This window comes from Numenius arquata, chromosome 3 (assembly GCF_964106895.1).
Source record: "Numenius arquata chromosome 3, bNumArq3.hap1.1, whole genome shotgun sequence".
NCBI classification, from domain to species: domain Eukaryota; kingdom Metazoa; phylum Chordata; class Aves; order Charadriiformes; family Scolopacidae; genus Numenius; species Numenius arquata.
The window spans coordinates 35,154,949-35,176,288 of record NC_133578.1 but is presented as its reverse complement, the minus strand read 5'-3'; the positions used below and the strand labels follow the sequence as shown (position 1 = coordinate 35,176,288).

The following is a 21,340-nucleotide window of genomic DNA, read 5'->3' as shown; positions in this document are numbered from 1 at the left end:
GAAGTATATGGCTTGCTGTCATGAAAAAAATATTATAAAAGTAAGCACTGAGGTTTTTTCACCATTCTGGAAGGGTAAACACTGGAAACGCCATTCACTGTCATGTTCAGAATTGCAACTTTTATCGTAAGTTTCACGTTTGAGAAGGCAGCACATCTGCAGCTTTTGCTGTCTTTTGGAAGACCCTGAAGAGAGAATAGGGTAATAGTTAAAGAAGCAGCCTTCCTAGGTAGAGAATAGACCACAGTGATTTTTTTTCCCACTTGGAAGAGTGGGAGAAATGCCAGACAAAAAGAATGACAAGATTCAGCTTAAAATATTACGCATGCTGCTTCAGGTTTGTACAATGATAGAATCATAGAATGGCTTAGGTTGGAAGGGACCTTAAAGATCATCTAGTTCTAACCCTGCTGTCATGTGAAGGGAGATTGTATTGCGTGTCCATTTCTGTCTAGGCAACACTACTAAAGTACAGAAGAGAACGCGATGGCAGGAAGGCCAATCTTGGAGGAGGAAACAAAAAACCTAACTTCTTTTTGAAGTTGCTTGATTCTCTGAGGATGGCTGCTTCAGTAATTGTTTAACAGTCACTTCTGTTTTCTAGTATTGTGAGATAACTGGATGCAATAGACAATACAACATTACAGAATCACAGAATCACAGAATCTTAGTGGTTGGAAGGGACCTTTGAGATCATCGAGTCCAACCACATTAAAAAAAAAACAAACAAAAACACACAAACAAACAAAAAAAACACAACACAAAACCAAACAAACAACAACCCCCCCCCAAAAAAAAAAAAAAAAAAAAAAAAAAGCAGCATCCATCAACTAAACCCCACACACAACACCCCACCACAAACCAACAATCCCGGGCACTAGAGCATGCCCTGAAGAGCCACGTCTACACGTTTCTTAAATACCTCCAGGGATGGTGACTCCACCACCTCCCTGGGCAGGCTGTTCCAGTGCTTGACCACTCTCTCAGTAAAGTAATTCTTCCTAATATCTAATCTAAACCTCCCTTGCCGCAGCTTCATACCATTTCCTCTGGTCCTGTCATTATTCCCTTGGGAGAAGAGGCCAACCCCCGCCTCTCTACAGTTTCCTTTCAGGTAGTTGTAGAGGGCAATGAGGTCTCCCCTCAGCCTCCTCTTCTCCAAACTAAACATGCCCAGTTCCCTCAGCCTCTCCTCATAGGACTTGTTCTCCAGACCCCTCACCAGCTTGGTGGCTCTCCTCTGGACACGCTCCAGCACTTCAATGTCTTTCCTGTAGTGAGGGGCCCAAAACTGAACACAGTACTCGAGATGAGGCCTCACCAGTGCCGAGTACAGAGGCACGATGACTTCCCTGCTCCTGCTGGCCACGCTATTCCTGATACAGGCATATCTGTATTACAGATAATTCTGTATTTACAGATTCTGTAATTACAGATTCTGTAATTACAATTACTATTGTATTATATTATCTATTGCAATAGACTATATACAACATTAATATAAAATTTCACTGTAGTATTTTTTTAAATTTTGTTTAGCTGACTATTTGACTTCATTTATGTTAGTTCTAAAGTTTGTCATGTAGAATATGTCTTGTGAACTGGTAAACATTTTCAGCTGATACTGGTGCCAACAGGAGATAAAATACTCAGAAACACAGAGCACCTTGCAAAAGTGGACCTGAAAGAAAAACAGTGCATACATGACCAGGAGACTGACTGTGTGTGACTCCATTGTAGAAGTGTCATGAAATGACCAATAAGATATGTTTTGAGTTACATTTGTGTTTCTGGAATTTGGAATATTTATCAGCAGAAAAGAGAAGAGTGACCTTTAAACAGTGAGTGCTTAATTCCTGGTTTCTGGTAGCCCCATGTTAATGTGTTAAAAAGTGGTACTTTAAAACCATTGTGATTTTGTTTTTATTTTTCTTTTCCACAGGGAGAAGCAGTACGTCTCGCTCGGCAGCTGCCCTTACGTTTGTCAAAAGAAGATGTACAAAACGCAGTTTACAGGATGAAGCAACAGCTTGGAAAGGAAAATAAAGGCTGTGTTCATGGTCGTCCTTTTTTTCATCATTTAACAGATATTCCAGAAGTTGACAAGCACAGCTCCATGGAAATTACTCAGTAAATGGAACATTTTGTTTGGGATCATATTTCTCTTGCTTAATTTTGATCATTACTCTGTAATTTCAGTATGTTTTTTGCAAAGTTTTTGTATAATGACTTTTCATCATCATATGTTCACATCCTAGAGACTTCTTCTATTTAAATTCAAATGCTATTTGAAAACTGGAAATAAATACTGTAGGGAAACAACTCTTTTTTTTTTTTTTTTTTTTTTAAATTATTAAAGAGATGCTCTTAACTGGTTTGATGCTTTTCTTATTGCTGCAGGTTTAGAAAGTACCAGTATATGGATTTTTTTTTTTAGATGTGAAGTGGTTAGAAGATGCATTCAGCAGAGCCTGGCAAAGTTTAATGTATTAAAGACCTGAGATGTTAATTTTCAAAGAAATGCCAGATAGCGGTAGGTATTTAAATGGGGTATTGCCATATACAATTATTATAGTTACACTTTTGTGGTGGTGTATTTCTATTTAGAAATTGTTGGCTCACATAAATGAGTATTGAAGTCCTAGTGTCCAGTCTTCAAAAAGCTTTTCTCTAAACTGTGCAAATAATTCAGAATATTTTTAACCTTCGCTTACAAAAGTGCGATTCTTAAAAGTATATTACACTTAAAACTTTAGATTAACAGAAAACTGACCAATGACTTTAAAAATGGAAGCATCAGAGCTTTAAAGTGACAGGAGCACAGGTTACCAATGAAAGCAGATGCCAATGCATGTGCGTTGGTGCAATGCTATATACAAACTGTTTTGGGGGTGGGAAACATAAAATGGTCCTTACTCAAGGAGCATGTGGCATCACTAGGGCAAAGTCTGCTGTAGAGAAGCGCTACTGATTCTGGTAAACTTGTTCATTCTCTTACTACCGGAACCTAACGTTTACTCCTTTATTTCAGGTTGTAGCCTACTTCTGTAAAGCTACCTGATTATGCCTTCTGTGCATAGCAGGTGCAGTGTCTCTGGAAGAGTATGTTTAAAAGTTTCAAGAAAGATCACCTGAAAATTCCGGTCCATCCCCAGTTGTTCTGTTGTTAGCAAACCTTGGCACTATGAAAAGGTGGTGGTGAGACCTAGCTCTGTGGTGCTTCTGTGGCTGGTAGGTAAATGGCTGAAGGCTGTGGGAAAACCTGGGTAGGAGCTAGTTTGTGGAAAGGTGTATGGGACCAGACAAGCAAAAGTACAATCCAAAAATGTAAATTGCTGATCTATTGCTCTGTATCAAACAATGCTGAACTGGTGAACTAAGTTAAGAAATCACATCACAGCAATACGTGACAACATACAAATTCTAAACTGAAAGGTAATGATTATGTTTTTATGCTGTTAAAGTAAGTTTATCCTTTTCCGATAAAAGAGGTTTATAACTTCAAACTGGAGAAAGGAAAAACAAGTACAGAAAACATTAACTGCACTCTGTAGCAGTCATTTTAAATTATAGGGCTTGTTTTAAGTAGCTACCCCCATTAATTATAGTGTGTTTGCCTCAACGTAGCTCTGCTAGTCTTGTGTAGAGTTCATACACGTGCATTTGGAGTGAGCTGTTTAGGGGATGCTCTTGAGAGTGAGCAGGGAGTACCTTGTGCCCCCACGGAGGCGAAGGCAGGCTGAACTCAGCCCTCTGCTCTCTTCAGCTGCAGGTGCCTGAACCATCAGCACACATAGACTTCTGCTCCACTCGTAACACATGCATGCCCAGCTGGCACATAGAGGAAGGTTTAGGGGACAAAGAATGCAAATGCACAGGGAAGTTTTGTTTATTACTTTTTCCAGCATGTGGAAGAACAGTTCAAAGTAGTAGCAAACAAGGTGCTGTCTTGCTGTTACTGTCTCGGGGTGTGCATCCTTCACAGCTGTGAAAGAGCAGGATCACAAGAAAGCGCAGCCTCTGCTGTTGCTGTTCCTCTCCTCTGCCATACCCAGGTGCAAGGTCAGATTGGGAACAGCGGAAAGGCATCAAGTGAATGGCATGTGGTGGTCCTTAAGTGTAAATTGGGAAGGAGAGGCCTCTTTCTGGAGGAAGAAAGAGGTTGCTGTCTACTGCTATACTGAAGGTGGGCAGCACAGGGACTGGTGGGGGAAAAGAGCAGGGATGGTCAAAGGGGACAAGTAGGCTATCGTTCCAAACTTTACCAGTGAACGAGGCACAAGATGAGAATGTCACTGGAAAGCTGGACACTCATTGGCTGTAAATGTCACTTGGTGCAGAAGATGTGAATTTTTAGAATGGAAGTGAGAAGGTGGATGGAGGCACAGGAAGGAGATGTGACTCTTGGCTCCAAGGAGGAAACTGGATCCTGGCCTTGCGGTAGATGCAGAAGGTTATAGTTTGTTTATTTTTATTCTTGTTTGGATGCAAACTGTGAGAGTTTAGAGAGTAGCCATTAGGGTGAGAAAAGCCAAAGGCAAGCTGGAGAATGGAAATTTATCACCAAACTAAGTTTATTGGAACTTAAGTGAATATATGCACCAGTTTTATTCAGTTGGGAATATAAAGAGATCAATTTAGTAGTAGTAGTTATTTTCCAAAAGGTAAAACAGCTGTTTCTTAATTACACTGAAGCAAATGCTTGTATCTTTGACAAGACTACCATCAACTGCTTTCAGATAGTACCGTTGCTTAATAGAGGACAAGTTGTTTAATAGGCATTGAGACCCGAGGTTGATGATAAAGAGTGATTGGGAAATTGGTATTCACAGGTGCCAAGGTGGGCTTAGTTGCTATGGAAGCAAATTAGGGTCAGGCATTGGTGTGGGTGCAGGTCAGGCAGTTGGGAGCTGGGTCTCCCCTACTCCCTTCACTCTTCCTCTCCTGGCTAGGTTTGCTGTCCTTCACCTCAGAGGGCTGCTATGAATTTCTTCCTTAGGTACGTGTGCATACAGCTTGTTTTCTGTCTCTGTGGGACATCGGGGGTTCTCTTGTGGCTAGGTGCTGGCAGAGGAGCTGAAAGTCTGGGTGTGTCCCCACCGCGGTCCTCATGGTTGGGAGCGCAAGCTTGAAATTGTGAGTTGCTCTGATACCGTGCTGATGGGAGATGGCTTTAGATAGGGTGGGTCTCTCCTTGCTTTATCCAGTGTGGGCAGAAGGAAATGTTACTTCCTGTTCCTAAAGATGCTCTTTCTTTCTCCTCTTACTGATGCCTCCACTTTACGTTCCTTATTTAAACAACAAAAGTATCCCAGTTCTAGATTTACAAGTTTAAAAGAAGTCAAATGGTGTGCTTGATTTAATGGCTCTCAAAAAGGAAGGCAAGTCAACTTATTGCCATTGCATCAGCACCTGGTGCCACTCCAATGTTTCATGAAGTGATGAACCCTGCGAGGCTCCCTGGAGAGCACGCAAAGGCTGGCTGTCCTTGCAGTCACTCAGCCCCCAGCTGTATGGGCTGTTTGAAAGGAAGAAAACCTAAAATCTGTAACGATGAGTAGACTTGGTTATTCTTGTGCTTGCCATCTTACCTTAGAGGAAAAAGCAGTGGGGCAGGACCTGGCAGGGGCATGTCCCAGCGGTGAGTGGACGGGCTGCCGCATCGCTCTACCCACACCATGGTCCTGTGCAGCTGTTTCCACCACGAGTGGCCAGGTCAGGGCATTTCAGGGGACTTCTAGTATTTGTGCTGCCCTCTGCTGGCATTTTATTTCTGTACAATTTTGTCTACTTACAATGATGGGTAGGCAGGTCTGAGGTTGACCATGAACGAGCATCATTCCTTCCTTACTTTCAGTCACCAGTAGGTCAAAGCGTTATCGCTTATGATACTTCTCACGGTGTGTATATTTGCCTTCCCAAAACATGCCTAGTGCAGGTAGTAGTGTTCCCTGTGTGATAATCTGGAGCTTCCCAGGCTAAAGCATGATCTCATAATAAAAATTAAAAAGCCTTTTGGTTGGAGGATCATCTGTACAGTTGGTTTGGGCAGGTTCAGTTCTGGGGGTGTATTTGCAGCTCAAGTGTCCGCCTCGCCCAAATTCTGAAAAGTTGCTTATTCTTTAAATAGAAAACCACTGAATATAAATTTTCTTTTTAAATACATAAAAAAAGAATGATTTTCCCCTGCATATAAATATGGGTATAAGCAGGAAATTGAGGTAGTGCCTTTTACACGTTTCTTTTCTGAATGTATTAGGCATCTTAATAATGAAGTTTCCATTTCCTCTTGGTTAAGAAGAGTGTATTTCTGTGGATTTTTTTTTTCCTTTAGTATGAGTAGTAGCAGTTCAGAGAATAATAGCAAAAACAGAGGAACACTTAACTTGTTTCAGGAGCACTTAGCAAGTCATTGGCAACAGTAAGGTCTGTATGATATATTTTGTGATTTGTTAAAATGGGCTATTCCATATTCTAGTTCCGTGTTTCCGTATTCTAATACAGAATAATTAAAATATCTAGCAATAGAATCAATACTCCTAAGCAACACACTATTTAGGTGTACAAGCATCCATTCCTTGGTCTCAATTTATGCAAGTAGTTTTCTTCCTTTTTTTTTTCTTCCCCTAGATACATATTGGAATTACTTTCATGAAAGTAAGCATCAAAGACCAGCTTTTTTTAGTTTTTGAAAGGGTTGTAGTGTTCAGTCTTCAGAGCTTGTTTTATCTTGCATAAAAGCAAGTCTGGTTTTGGTTTGGTAGGATTTTTTGAGTTTGTTTTATTAAACCTATAATATTAAATTAATTTTTTCGTTGCAACAGCAATATTGAAGGATTTGGAATGTTTTGTTTCTTTTGTATGCAGCACTTAAAGGCCTGGCTTAACAACTGTAAGAAACTTAAGGTATGTCCATTTAAACTTTGAAAATGGAAAGCTACCAGAAGTAGCTTTTATTTTTTTCCTCTCCCTGTCTCTCTCTCTAAGTATGGAGTATCATATCTGAAATTATGGAGAGTATAAATGTGGAAATGTTAAATCTTTTGTTAATGGCTTCGAATTAAGCACACATTGTTGCAGATGATTTGGAGGACTTATTTAAAGTAAATATACAATTTCAAGCTCAATTATCATTCATAGTTTAACTAAACGTAGTGAGATATTAAGTCTGTGAATTTGATACAGTGTTACTTCATAATTACGATGCTTTTTTACAGTAAATTTGATATAGAACAGTTGCTAAAGCAAAGCTGCTGAATAGTGTGACCAACCATTTTATGGGACACATCTGGTGCATTAGTTCAGGATGTGCCCTGCAGAAGAACAGAGCCTTTTGCACAAAATGAGAAGGAAGCTAACTCCACATGTATACGTTTTGCGGACATGCAGAGAGGTTAAACAATTATGAGTTAATTGTGTAAGCTAATAGGAGGGGTGTTTTAATGTCATTTCAAAATAGCTATGGAGGAAATGGAGGAGAATTATTGTTTTAAAATCTCAAATGAATGGTTTACACCTGTTAATGTTACATTTAGAACAGCTGTTTCTTTTATTATCAGTAAACAGATGCAGAAAGTAATGGAATGTTTTAAAGCAATATGTTAATCCTGTCTTCCACTACTGAACATTCTCACAATATCATGATTAGATATTAACTGTAATGCTGCTGTCATCTGCAGTTACAGAATTCTTACTTATTTTTTTAATCACTTTTGTTTCTGAAGTTGTAAATGTTCATCCAAGTTATTGTAGTCTTTCATCGATGCATTGTAAGTCTTTTTGCACATCAGTAATTTTATTGATGATTTCATTGATGTTTTCATCAGTCTGGATTACTCAGCCAAAGCAACCCTGACTTGCTTTTGCTCAAAGGTTATTTCTGTATTTATATATTAACCCTGGAATGAAACAAGCTATCTTTATAAGGGGAGGAAAAAAAATTGATTTTGAGGGCCCAGGCTAAAACACATTTCATAGGAACTCCATATGATGAAGTTTGTTGATATTATAGGTGAAGCTTTGCCAGTGCATGCCCAGTTAGGTCCAGCACTGCATATTGAGATAGTACCAATTCAGTGCTACAGGAGAGGTTCTTTAGCACATGAGATTCTTTGGTTTATGTAAAAGTAAGTTTAATCTTAGTTCATTTATTTCCTCTATGTCTTATGACAAATGCATTGTGCTACTAAAGTTTTGAAATACAGAACAGCTATGGTTCTGACAGCCTCTTGGAAAAAAATACCTCAAAACTGCAGATGCAATACCACATGTACCACAAGTATTTAAAAATATTTAAAATTTAGTGCCTAAACTGTCCTGAAGAAACCAGTACCTGCCACTCAGACGCTCAAAGGTGGTAGTAGTGTTTCTTCAATGAGAAAATATGTCTGTCTGTCTGTTAGCATTATAGTATCTGTAAATGTTCTAGAAAATCTGGCTTTTCAATGGAATAGCATGCGATTGTGGAGCATTACTAACTCAGCACTCCAAGAACGGAAGCGCAGAAGATTAATACTGTATAACTTGTTTGGCAGATTAGTTTTCAGGAAATGTGGAGACCAATGAATATGGCAGCTGCGTTATTAAAATACTGTGTTCAAGCCCAGGTCAAATTGTTCATTCATGCATGGAGTAACTCAGCATTAATTGAATCATTACATTTTTTAGATATTTTAGATCACTGATATTTTTTGCTTCAGCACTTAAAATGCCTGTTTAAATCAAAATATTCACAAGCAGCAAGTATTTTGACAGAGGAACGTTGTATGAAGCGTTTATATATAAGCATTCACTTTTCAGGTCATTGCAGTAATAAAATTGCATAAAGTTCTACCTTATTTCTGTCAGGACAGCCTATTTGTGGAGGATTTTAAAGATGCTTAGGTAAAATTATCTAAATTAATATAAAATAACAGGTAATATCTTTCCTTGTTCTTGTTAGCCGGGTACTGTTTATGTTAGTTAAATGACAGTGTTCCTGACAAAAAGTAAGAGAATTTAATTTCTCAATTATAAGAAAAGGGAGGGAGGGAGGGAGGGAGGAACCCTCTCATGTTTAAGTAGCTTTAAGAGAGTCCTGTTACCTCACTTTAAGAGAATGGAAAGGAAAATTCTTTTGGAGATAATCTGAGTTTATTTCACGTAGAGTAGTTGTTCAAAGGCAAATGGTTTCAGCTGTGAGGAGCGAATCTAGGTATGATTTTTGTCAAACTTGGCCATGTGCAAAAAGCAAATGTGCTGTTGGATTTCTGTTCTTCATGGCTTAAAGCAGGCAGAGTTTAACCGTCATTGAGTCAGTTAACATTCCTGATGTTCCCTGACAGCTTAGGTGTGTATAATTTAGAATGAGAACCTGTTAATAGTTACCAAGACGTGTGAAACTATATACGTGTAGTTCTAGAAAAATGTTCCCTCATCAGAGGAATTCATACAGTTACTTCTCTCACAAGGTAGCCGCCTCTGTTACGGAATGTTTTCTTAACTGTTGCACGTGAAGCTTCACATTCAGCTTCAAAATCCCTTTTTTCAGAACTGCTTGCATGAGATCCCATTGCCATTTAGGAGAGCCTTAACTTCTAGGCTTTATTTACGATGACCTTTGAGCAACTGAAAATGCTGCCAACTCCTTTAGGAAGTGTGGATTTGAAACTTCAATTTTGGTCTATGTTTGCAAATAAGTAAATGTGATTATGCATCAACTAAAACAGGGATAAAATGGATACTGGCCTCTTAGAATTGTAATATTTTACACTATTAGTGAGCTTTACTGTAGAACCTGAAAACACTTTATAGTACACCAACCACTTGTACTCTAAGGAAACTGAAGAAATAGTTCAATCAGCCTTGAGCAGACATTACAAGAAGGGAAAAACCCAAACTCTGCAACTCAGCTTCCACTGTTGCGTTTTTATTATAATAAGCATGAACCTAATGGTTAATGGGTGGGTGCAGTTAATTCTTGCCTAATTATGAGCTCTTTGTGGAGTCATCAGGACTGTAATTTTTTACTATACTATTATACTATAGTACTTTGAGGCACTGAAAGCTATGCAGGTTTTTATTGTTATTGTGTTGTGTTCCTTCTGAATTTATGTGGATGCTGTATAGCAAGAAAGCGTGTTGAATTCTTAAATCATGTAAAGCAATGAAAGTTTCAAGCACCACTAAATTTTTTTTAATTATTTTTTTTTTAACCTGTGTGGATGCAGAATTAATAAGACTAAAATCAAGTACAGCTAAGGAAGGATTTAAATGATAAAATATATTGCTATATTAACTGTCTTACTAGTTTTCTTCTAGTTGTCAGTCTAAGTCTTTCAACTGTAGCTCAAAAATCTGGAGCAAGTATTTTGGCATAGCACAGTTTGCAAGGAAGATTTAATAGCTTGTTGTGTCCTATTTCTATAAACAGAAGTCATTTAGAGTTCAGCAGATATATTTAGAATCAGCATTTGTGCTGGTAGTTGCAAGCAGAATAAAATAATCTTTGAAAAGCTGAATATACAGAAGGGAATATGCAAGTCCAAATTTACCTCACAACTAATTCTCTTTCAAGTGGCTTTGGCGTATTCAGTAATAAAACCTACAAAATTGGGAATCACATTCATTATTTTATTTACAAATCTTTTCAATAATGAGTTGAAGTGTTGTGTGTGAATTTAGTAGTTTTGAGAGAATTTTATGATTATTGTCTTGCACACTTTACCACAGCAAAATTCACTAATCTTCATCAAGGAAGACTTCTCTGTCTCAAGGAGTGAAGAGTTAGGCCCAGCAAAATGGAAAGCCAGAAGTTCTGGAGAGGTCTTCTCTACTTAGGGCTGGTTTGGGTCCAAATATTAATAGGAGTTTATATTGAGTAATTTGTTGTCTAACTTGTGATTTGTTGACTTCAGGTATGCGTAGTGTCTAAAAAATGTTTATGAAGTCTGTTTAAAGATACAAGTTTTATAGCAAATAGTAAATTAAAACCGTAGTGACTTTTTGGTCTTGCTGATCATGTGCATAAAGATGTTCATCTGTTGGTCTGGGCTAATCACAGGGCTCTTGCTCAGGGGATAGCAGGCATGAGCCAATACTCTCGTATATTTGTTCTTCTACTCTGCTTTCTGTTGAAAAACTTGAAATTAAAATATTTGTAATCACACCTTGATGCAATTTTTGCATATTCAGTTTTGGAAAATATAGTAGTTCTTTTTCTTATCAAAATAAGGTTCATTTAGTGGTGGAAATTTCTGCTCCCACTGCTAGCTCTGGGAGTGTTGGTGTGAAGTCTGATAATTTTTACTGTATCATTTCTGGTATAGATTTTGCCAAAGAGGAGTTTGAAAACACTGAGTTGGAAGTACATTATATGTTGTGCTTAAATGTCTTTTTTCCTCCTGTATTTTAACACATTAACAATTGTTCTCCTATATTAATTGTCCATGCTTTCAGCATCACAAAAAATGTCAGCCGATCATGTGATCACCCCATCACCTTACTTAAAGAAGTATCTTGCAAGGATTGTTTTGCAAATCACTAAAAAATTCATTTTATATTATCATATCTAAACAGGATGTTTTTCAGTTTTTACCATGTTTGAATTTTGATTGTTTCAGTAAACACCAGAGATGTTTTCATGTAAGCGTATATTTTTAAAATGTCATTACTGAAGAAAGAAAACTTTAGTATGTTCCGTTACTTACAGAGATTAGAAAATGATACTTTACGGTCTTCGTTGCTGTTCATCCAAGTGTCAGAAACGTGAAGTTGTGTACACAAATGAGAGTCACGTTATGCCCATTTGTCCCCTCATTGAACTGGTGTATCAAAAAGAGGACTGGCCACGTAGCTGGTTGTTGGCAAATCTGGGAACGGAACCTAACAGTCTGATAGTGTTTCTCCACTTTAACTACACTGGAAGTCTACTTGTTGGGGAAAATGATATGCTGGTACCAAATGATATATATGATGTGCAATACAAAAGATTTCCTGTTTTCAGTTTATGTGACATGACCTGTGGGCTAACTGAAGAAAACATCACTGAGAAAGTGCTATAGCCGCATATACAAGTGTTCCTATTGATATGTTATTTTTCTAAGATTTTGCTGAGTAAAGCTATTTCCATACATAAGCGTTTTGGCCATCTGCAACTGCTTGTCAATGAGCCTGGTTTGAGAACACTGGTTGTAATTGTAACCTCAGGAATGTGTGACCAGCTCGCAGCCAGCTGTGCATGCCCTGACTTTTCCCAGGTGTTAAGATACATGGCCACTTTTGTTCACTTTAACCAATGGGGCAAAATGCAGTACTTGTTTTCCCCACCTTGTATTAAACCTAAAAACTCCTGTGCTCTTTTTTTTTTTTTTAATATGTCATAGCAAACAACTAGATGAAGTTGTCCGTGTTGTTCAGTTATTGTGCATATGGACACAGCGCGCAGCATCTGTATGATAGTATGTATTCAGAGAAATACAAAAAGGATGTGCCGTGGTCTTGCTATAAATTAACAGTGCTGACCTTGCAAATCACACACATGCTCGTTTTTGTTTGTTTGTTTGTTTGAAAAAGATTTTACTTATGTTTCAACAGCATAGAATTTTCTGCAGTTTAAGCTTCTTCAGCCAGAGTGAGTTTGGCTACATTTTCTAATCAGTTTTATTTTAATCATCCGTTTCGTCGTCATAGGAACACTTACTAGCTGTCATCTGCATGGCAGCCTAATTGGAACTCCTCCTAAATCCAACCTGGAGTTGTCTGCATAGGGATTTTTGTATTTTGTCTTTAGCTGTGCAGCATTTTCTTTACTTGTGTAGTGTTTTTTATATTCAGGGTGAGGCATGAATAGCTTGAAAGCAAATACTTATCAGCACAGGTCTCCTCCTTACAGGTATTACAGGGGGAGAGGACTTCTAGTAATCACGAGGACAAAACTTACTCCATGGCCTGTGACACCCTGTCTAGTCAAGTAAAAAGTGAAAGCATGAGATTAATTTATGGACATGATAATTTGCACAGTGTGATTGTTATAAAGTAATAAATCCACTTCTCCACGAGCCACTGCTCTTGGCTCTTGTTTGCCAACACGCTGACATGATCTCCGTATACTAGAGATGGACAAGAAATGAGTTTCTAAGTTAGAGATTGATTCTTTATATGGTCAAAAACTCACGTTATCTCTAGAAGTAAACTACCTATTTGGATCAGTTTGCGTGGATTGAACTCAGACTTCAAGCGGAGCAGATCTATGTCTTCTGTAACAAGTTGTAAGCTGTTGAAGTATGAATTTCTGTGTTCTATGGCCTTTCAAAGACCTTACACAGTTGGTGTTCGTCATCTTTGAACTTTCTAAACCAGTGCTGGGATTTTCCTAAATGTTCTGAAGTCGATGAGGGGTGAGCACATGTGAAAACTTCGTACATGCCTAAATGCTTTTCAAAATCAGGTTCTTAGGGACTCAGGAAGGCTCATTTGATCCTGAAAGTCAGTGAAGAAATAGGCCCCTAAACACTTGCTTAGCTCTTGAAAAATATACCAGAAATGTTTGAGGAGGAGAGGATCACAGCAATCCAGTGTGAGATGTGCTTAAACATAAACTTGTAGCAAGATAAGTTCTCCCTTATAGCTGCAATGATACGGAGCACTCTTGCATGATGGTCTTGCATAAAAGACTGAATGATGTGCTTTTTCAAGGGTGTTTTTGTAGTTAAAGTACAGGTCTGTGAATCCTCTTTAAAAAGCAGGGTCTGTCCGCGCTTCACCAGAGCATGCGGGAGAGCTGATAAGAGCTGGGATAAAACTGCATGGTACAAACCACTCATAACTCATTTGTGCCTCTGACTGACATCTCTCCCGTGAAGACTCCCAGATACGTACCAGCGTGGTGAGATTCCTGTAACCACTGGTCTTCGGTATTTCCTGTGAAACTTAAACCTAATGTTCAAAATCTGCATCAGCACTGAACTATTCTGTCCTTTGTTTTCTGTTCGTCAAGGTGGCTTTTCTCATTAGCATAAATCACAAAGCTCCTGCAGCAGTAGCATTGTCCATATGATATACAGCGTCTCTGCTGTGACCAAGGAATATTTACAACCCAAAAATGCTCCACTTTGCTTGATTTGTAGAAGCCTTTCATTGGTTCTTCTTTCAAAGTTTCTTGCATCCTAATGAGTAATTCTGGTTACAAGATGGAACAAATAATGATCTTTAAGAGAAAATCGTATAGAAAACCATGATACTTGTATTATTATGCATGTCTGATGTGAACAAAATAAACTAGCAAAAGGCAAATAAAATACACCCCTGTGGACATTCAGAAGTTTAAAAATACTGAAATAAAAATATCTATGGTACATTACATTAGATTATGGTAAAGAAGGTAAATGGCTCTAAATTGTGTGTAACCTAGTTGAAGAAATAAGATACTTCTGTGGGGTATGGATACATAATGTAAGCAATTTCAAAGAGTATTTGGCAGTCTCTTGGAATTTGTTCCAAATGCTTTTGGTTCAATGGGAGTGAAAAGCTATGCTCCATTATAGCTTCACTTGATATTTGATTTTGGAGGAAGGAAACTTGGAAGCAAGTCTACGCTTTTTTTTTTTTTTTTTCATTGCTGAAAGGTGACAGTGGAAAAAAAGTAAGATGAGCTACATGCTTATATTTCTTCCTACCTGCTCATCTTTCTTACTTTCATTGTTGCCTTTAACTTTCAGTCTTTCTTAAGCAAAAAGCATTAAAATGCACACACATATATCTACTAACATAAGATATATTAATAAAGTAATTGGTGACAATGTTTACTTCATATATAAAAGAAACTGATTTGTACACATGCTTTAGTTTGCTGCTCTTTCTGAGAGATTGCTCTTGGGGAAGGAGAATACCTATTTCCAATGCTATCTTCCTATCTCTGTAACTTTACAGTATTTATTTATTATTATACCTGCTGAGATGATCTTGAATGCTTTCTTTATTGGGACTTAATGGAGCAGGAAACATTTTCTTCCAGCATGGCTTTTGAAGGATCAGTAAAAATTGCTCTGATTCATTGGAGCTTTCAATCATGTTGCCTTCTGCTGCATTTTCATCAGATATTGCAGACTAAGGAGTATTAATCTGCTTAGTAGTTGGGTGGAAACCACAGGGAACGACTAGAAGTTGGTTTTCCCCCGCTTCCTGTAGCGGCATACAAAACCAGTTGGGCAGAGCTGTTAGCTTTGCTCCTGAGGGCTAATATAAATTAAAGGTCCCGAGCGCTAGGGGTTGTTAAAATTCTCATAGGGCTCTTTATAAGATGTTAACCCCCGTCATCTGGCCAGGCTCCAAACGGGGTAATTACATTCTTCCTACCTAAATTCCCCCTGCAATTGCAATTCGATGTGCTGGTATTCCTCACTTCCTCTCCTCTGCCGTGCCCCGTGGAACAGTTGTTGCATTTCATCCCAGAGGTACTTGCTTTCAGTGACTGATGGAGTGATCTGTGTGTAGAGTCTGTAAAGCATTTTAAGAGCCTTTGGGATTAAATGTAATTTATGACGCTTAAATTTTTTTTTTTAATTATCTGCTGTTTAAAACGGACCTGGTTAATCTGAGCCCTGAATGCATGTGAACTGCATGCAAGAGGCCTGGAATGAGACAGTATCAACAACTGTGCTCGGTTTTTGTTGCACTTCATCCCAGGGGTTTTTTAGATAGAAGAAGTAACAGACCAAGCTAAAAATATAGGAAGGCTTTTCTAAATAGTTCATTACAAAATATGAAGACTACAAGCTACGTAGTAAGGCTAATGTGATTTTTGTCTCAGTTGAAGTACATTTTGAAGTATGTATACATATATATGATGTTCCCTCTGCGTTGGGATTCTGTTGTAACCTTAAGAGCAGCATCGAAACACTCATATTCTAAAATTTACTCTTTTTCTACCATTTCTTATACTAGAAATGCCTTTTATTGTAAAAACTCAATAATTTTTATTCAAGATATTACATACTAAGTGGAAGTAGAAATATTATATATAAATATAAATGTTGCCTATAAGCAGACAGATATGGAGTTGGTGCCCAATGTTTAACAAGATAGGGAATATCTGTATGTGCCAAACAGAGAGGGACTTCAAATACAGTGTTCTCTAAATATGGGATTTGCTTATCATGTATCTGCAATACAAATAGGATAAAGCGAAGCTGGGGGACATCTTGGTGTTTAGTTTAACGTTAGTTTCTCTCTTCACTCATGGAGTGACTCGTACTAAGCCTAACTGTACTTCTACATGGGAAATCTTTGCACAGACACTAACCAGAATGAACTAAAGTTTAATTTCATGAGATCACCTAGTCTGGTCTGTTGTGTCTGGCAGGCCTTTGCAGTTCACTTGGTATTACAGTCAAGCCTATTTGCTTAGGTCAGATATTCCCCTCCTAGAACATCAGCACAGGCTGCAGGTAGAAACTGAAGATCACCGTTTGTCTCTGCCATAATGTCCTTGTTAATTAACTGAGATCTCTCAAGGCGGTCTAAGCAGGTCAACTACTCCCCATGCTGCAAGGAAAGTTGCATATTTTGCAGGCAACTTGTCCAGTAGCATGAGAAATGTATTTCCAGTCCCAAATGGGACAGATCAATGTGTGACTCTACGTAAGTGAATATGATGCGCTACCTGAGCTCCTCAGGGGGCATTCTTAGTATTATTTTCTGAGTCAGTACAGATCTCCGAGCATCTTGACCCGTGCATCAGCCAGTCACTCCCTGGTGCTTCTGAGGAAGGTTAAAAAAGCAAAACCAACCAATCAACAAACTGAAAAAACTCCTCTTTATGTAAAAAAAAAAAAAAAAAAAAAAATTAAAAAAAAAAAAATCTCTATACTATGACAGAATAAGTTTGAAAGATTGAAGCATAAAATGTCCTTGCAAGTTCTTTCCTTGTGTTGCAGTAAAAGAATACACTATTATGAACATAAAATATCTTTCTCTTTGACCTGTGATGGAAGCTGAAATAAATTTACTCAAATATTTGACATTAAATTTAGCTCAGTGGGCTCTACTGCTTGTAGCTTAGAAAGGAGCCTGTACTAACTACATAGCCAGATGTTAATATGAGTTATACCTATATAATCCCACTCAGTGTGGTTTTAATGGATTCTAACTTGGAATAGGAAATTTCATTCTCTTGCCTATGACCAATTCAGACATATTATTACTTAGAAACAGTTTGCCATTTAAAATTAAAATAAACCATTTGTATAGTTTTAGTACTATAACCTTTAAGAATGTGCTTTTTTAATTGCAATATATAATAGTAAATATTTGCATAAAATACGGCAGTGCTGTGACGCATTTCTCTTATGATCATTTATAGTTAACATTACCAATTCAATTTAAAAGTGTATTTAGTTTGTAATACTCTTACAGAAAGAAATGTGTTATTTTTAATCAGTTTATGTGTAAGTAAATATAAATAGCTTTATTCAAACTGATGGTCTCCTATCAGGCACAAGAGCAACGCACTCTCTCTTGCCATGAACTTTCACATGCACTCATGTCTTCTAAGCATCCTAAAGCGTTTGTATTGTTTTATTTGTTTGAGCTTTGGCATATTAGCATCCTTCTATGTTTTGTGCTAGCTTCTGTTTCCAAGACAAGACACAAATTCCTGGTGACATTCATGAAGAAAAATCCCCATGTATTTTAAGACTATAGGAACATTTCTTTTATCGAATAATATTTTAGGTAAAGTTAATTAATAGAATAAGGCAGCGAAAGATTTATTTAAATGGAAGATGATACATAGCTAGATATCGTGGAGATGCATGCCCCATAATTTTGTGCATCTGTGATCTTTCCAGCTTTTCTTGTTTTGTATTCTTTACCTGATAATGTAAGTATCAAATTTATTTTTTCAGAAATTAATATCAAAGAACAATATATTAAATTTATCTATATTTTCAATTATTTTAAATTCTGATTTTTCTATTCCTTCAGCAAATAGTTTCTGCTGGTTTTGCCACCCCCATCCCAAACTGTCAGACTTTATTCTTCTCCAGTGAATTAACTTCTTTGCTGTTTTTTTGCTGCTGCTTATTCTTGCATCCTCTCTGGAAAGGAGGAGTGTGCTCTCTTCTTTTACTCATGCATGGCTTTCTCACTGTCTCTTGCTCTTTGTTACCCATAACTGTCTTTTTTTTTTCTTATTTCTAACTCTCCATCTACAGCTTCTTTCCCCCCAACATTCACTGCTCTCATGAACAATTTTAATTAAAATAAAATTGCCTTTTTGTTGAGCTGTAAATTCAAATTTGTAGGACTCGGTAGAAGCTTTCACATCTAAGGTTGAAAGAAAAAGCTTTTTTCTGCTTCATACAGTTTCTTATCTATTTCTTTTTTTTTTTTCCCTCATCAATGCTTTTTTTCGTCTTTCTCAGCCTGTCTCTTTAGCACTCCAAACTCAAATACTCCCTTCTGTGGTTGCATGTAATTAAAAACACAGTCTGATAATTAAATGTTATAAATTATGTACTAAATTCAGTTCAGTGGATTTGCATTAAGCTTTTTGGGGGAAGATAGTTTTCGGAACTGGTATCCCAGCCAATGTGGGAAACATACTTTAGAAATTTAAAAAAAAGTGGTAAAACATTTTTTTTCCCAGAGCCCCAACCTCCTCATATTTAGGAGATCGTGTAGTCTACACAGAAGAGTAGGTTATTATTGCCATTCATTGGAGTGAAACTGTAGCAGTATCTCTACATACTCCAAAAATTCATCATCAACATAGGATGCTGTCTTTAATGACTGCTCTAAATTCCTTTCTCTTTTTTTTTTTTTTTTTCATAACTATTTTGTTAACTTGGTTGTGGAGACAGGTGGATATTTACACAAAAATTCGTTGTGCTCTTGGGGAAACCAGCCATACCACGAATACTCACTTTAACTGAAATCGAGATAAATAATTTGAGGGTGACTTACTTAAGTTTTGAAACAGTTAACGCTCTTTTAGGAGGAGATGAGGGGTAGATAAATGGTGAACAACTGGGAAGCTGGCTCTGAAGCACGTGCTCGTGGATTTGGACACTGACTAATCTGTTTTGGCTGTTGCTGGCACCGCAAATAACAGCATAATGCAAAACCTTCCTGTTTCTTCCCACTCTGTCGTTTTAACTTTCCACCGAGGGCAAGCAGCGGCCACGGGCCGAGCCCTCAAAAGCAGGAGTGGGAGCAGCAGCTTGGCCAGGGCTTCTCACATGGCCACATCCACAGCCTCCCCCTCCCTGCTACAGCTCCCCTGGCACTTGTGCTCATCGATGCACAGCAGAGCACGAATTTGGGAGGGTTTTTTTCTCCCCCTTTGCCAGCCTGGAGTCAAGCAGTGACATTGAATGAAGCATATGACTGTTGGACGGGTGTCAGCTGCAGCCGTAGGGCTTGCCTGTGCCTAGGAGCAAAACTAGACACCTGTAACTGGTTTATGTTGTACCTGTTGTTCCTGTTGCATTGGCAGTTACTGGATTGACAAAATCACACGAAGAGAATTGCTAATATGGAGACATTACTATTTGGGGTTACCTCATGCTGTTTTCCTATTAACTTTTCACACTATGTAGCGTTGTCAGATTTGAGTTAGGTTTTTTTCTTCTTTTTAGTCATTTATAAAGATGATGAGGTGTATACGTGAATTCCTCAAAATGTTGTCATACTTAAATTACTTTTGTAATTTAAATTTTGTTGGTTTCCTTAGAAACCCGATCCTTCGCTTTGTCTTGAAGAAAAGTCATGCTCTTCAGAACTCATCACAAGCTTAGTGATATCGAGTAAAGTTTGCCTACTGTTTCATCGTGTTGTTCAAAAGTTATTCTAGCCTTTTATATCCTTTAGAGTATCTATCCTTTTTCCTTAACTGATAACTGAATGATCTAAATTTAGCCTCAATTTTAATTTTTTATTTTTTTTTTTATAAAAAGGCATCAGTGAAATGGAATTTATCCTCTATTTGCTCCTCTCAGGTGCCTCAATTGTCCATTTTTCCTTAACTTAGGTTGTAGATGTTTGGGAAATGATTATGTTACTGAAGTATTGTCTGTATTCTCTTTGTTTCATTCTTGAAATACAACAGGGATTTAATGTTGAGGTGAGTCTCTAAAGAATAATACCACACTGTTTCTTGCATCTACTTGGGCTTCTAGCTTACGTGCGGCTTCAAGACTACGTGGAAAGTCTGTGTGACTAATGAAGAGTATGTCGTGATGCTCTTGGACACGAAGAGCTGAAGGTGTATGATATACACAGAGAACCTACATAGAAATGTATAGTATCGCACACTTCATTTTGGCAATACGAAATTTCTTGTGTTAGCATATGTGCTAATATAATTTTGTAAGTGAGTCCTACAGATGTACGGTTTGATTATTTCAAATAATGCTGCCACCTCTTGCACTGTGGGTGCCTTCTTCACCTTTGTATCTAAAGAACTAAAGATAAGTAGCTTCAATCACATTGTCTTCTCCTCCTTCAGCATTTCATGTTCCCTGCTGGACAGAATCATAGAATGGTTAGAGTTGGAAGGGACCTTAAAGATCACTTAGAGTCAACCCCCCTGCCACGGGCAGAGGCACCTTCCACTAGAGCAGGTTGCTCAAAGCCCCATCCAGCCTGGCCTTGAACACTTCCAGGGATGGAGCATCCACAACTTCTCTGGGCAACCTGTTCCATTGTCTCACCACCCTCACAGTAAAGAATTTCTTCCTTTTATCTAATCTAAATCTACCTGCTTTCAGTTTAAAACCGTTACCCTTTGTCCTATCATTCCACTCCCTGATGAAGTCTCTCCCTGTCTTTCCTATAGGTCTCCTTTAAGTACAGGAAGGGCTGCCTTGCCCGCAGGACTTACCATCTCCTTAATGGTCCTGTTCTTGCCTTCATGGGCTGTTCTAGCACGAAATCCCTTTTTAGCACTTCTGTCTCTTTCGGCTCTGTCCCATAAAACATCTAAAGGAAATATTCTCTGAACAGCTTCTCATCTTCCATTCAGCCTGGAGTTGGGTTTGTTTGTTTTTTCCTTCTGATCAGTGTTTGTGTGGAACAGGGCCCCTGCTGTCCATGTTGTTTCTGGACGCTTTGATGGTGCACCTTCCTGTGCTCCTGAGAGCTGCCTGCTGGGAAGCCACAGCTCCATCGGAGGCTGGGAACACGCAAGGAGCTTCATGTGTCTGTTGTGTCATTGGACCCATACGAGAAACCGCCTACCCAGTACCGGGAATTTAAAATTAATACAGCCTTCTCATGGCTATTGCTTCAGCTGGAAAAGATGATGCGGAAAGGATCTTGTGGAAAATCTCTCATATCCTATGTTACAAGAAGATTTAGGTAT

The 21,340-nt window shown here is 38.2% G+C and overlaps 1 protein-coding gene across 7 annotated transcripts in view; it reads left to right on the top strand.

Moving 5' to 3' along the window:
* PMS1 (PMS1 homolog 1, mismatch repair system component) overlaps positions 1-2,369 on the top strand; it is a 51,476-nt gene extending 49,107 nt beyond the window's left edge. For 6 of the 7 annotated variants that reach the window (XM_074146061.1, XM_074146059.1, XM_074146064.1 and 3 more), the window contains one exon: positions 1,943-2,369. In XM_074146061.1, coding sequence (XP_074002162.1) covers positions 1,943-2,134 — 192 coding nt within the window. In that variant the 3' untranslated portion in view covers positions 2,135-2,369. The remainder of the gene's footprint in view (positions 1-1,942) is intronic. The other variant, XM_074146065.1, reaches the window with a different exon arrangement.
* Positions 2,370-21,340: the final 18,971 nt, after the last annotated feature.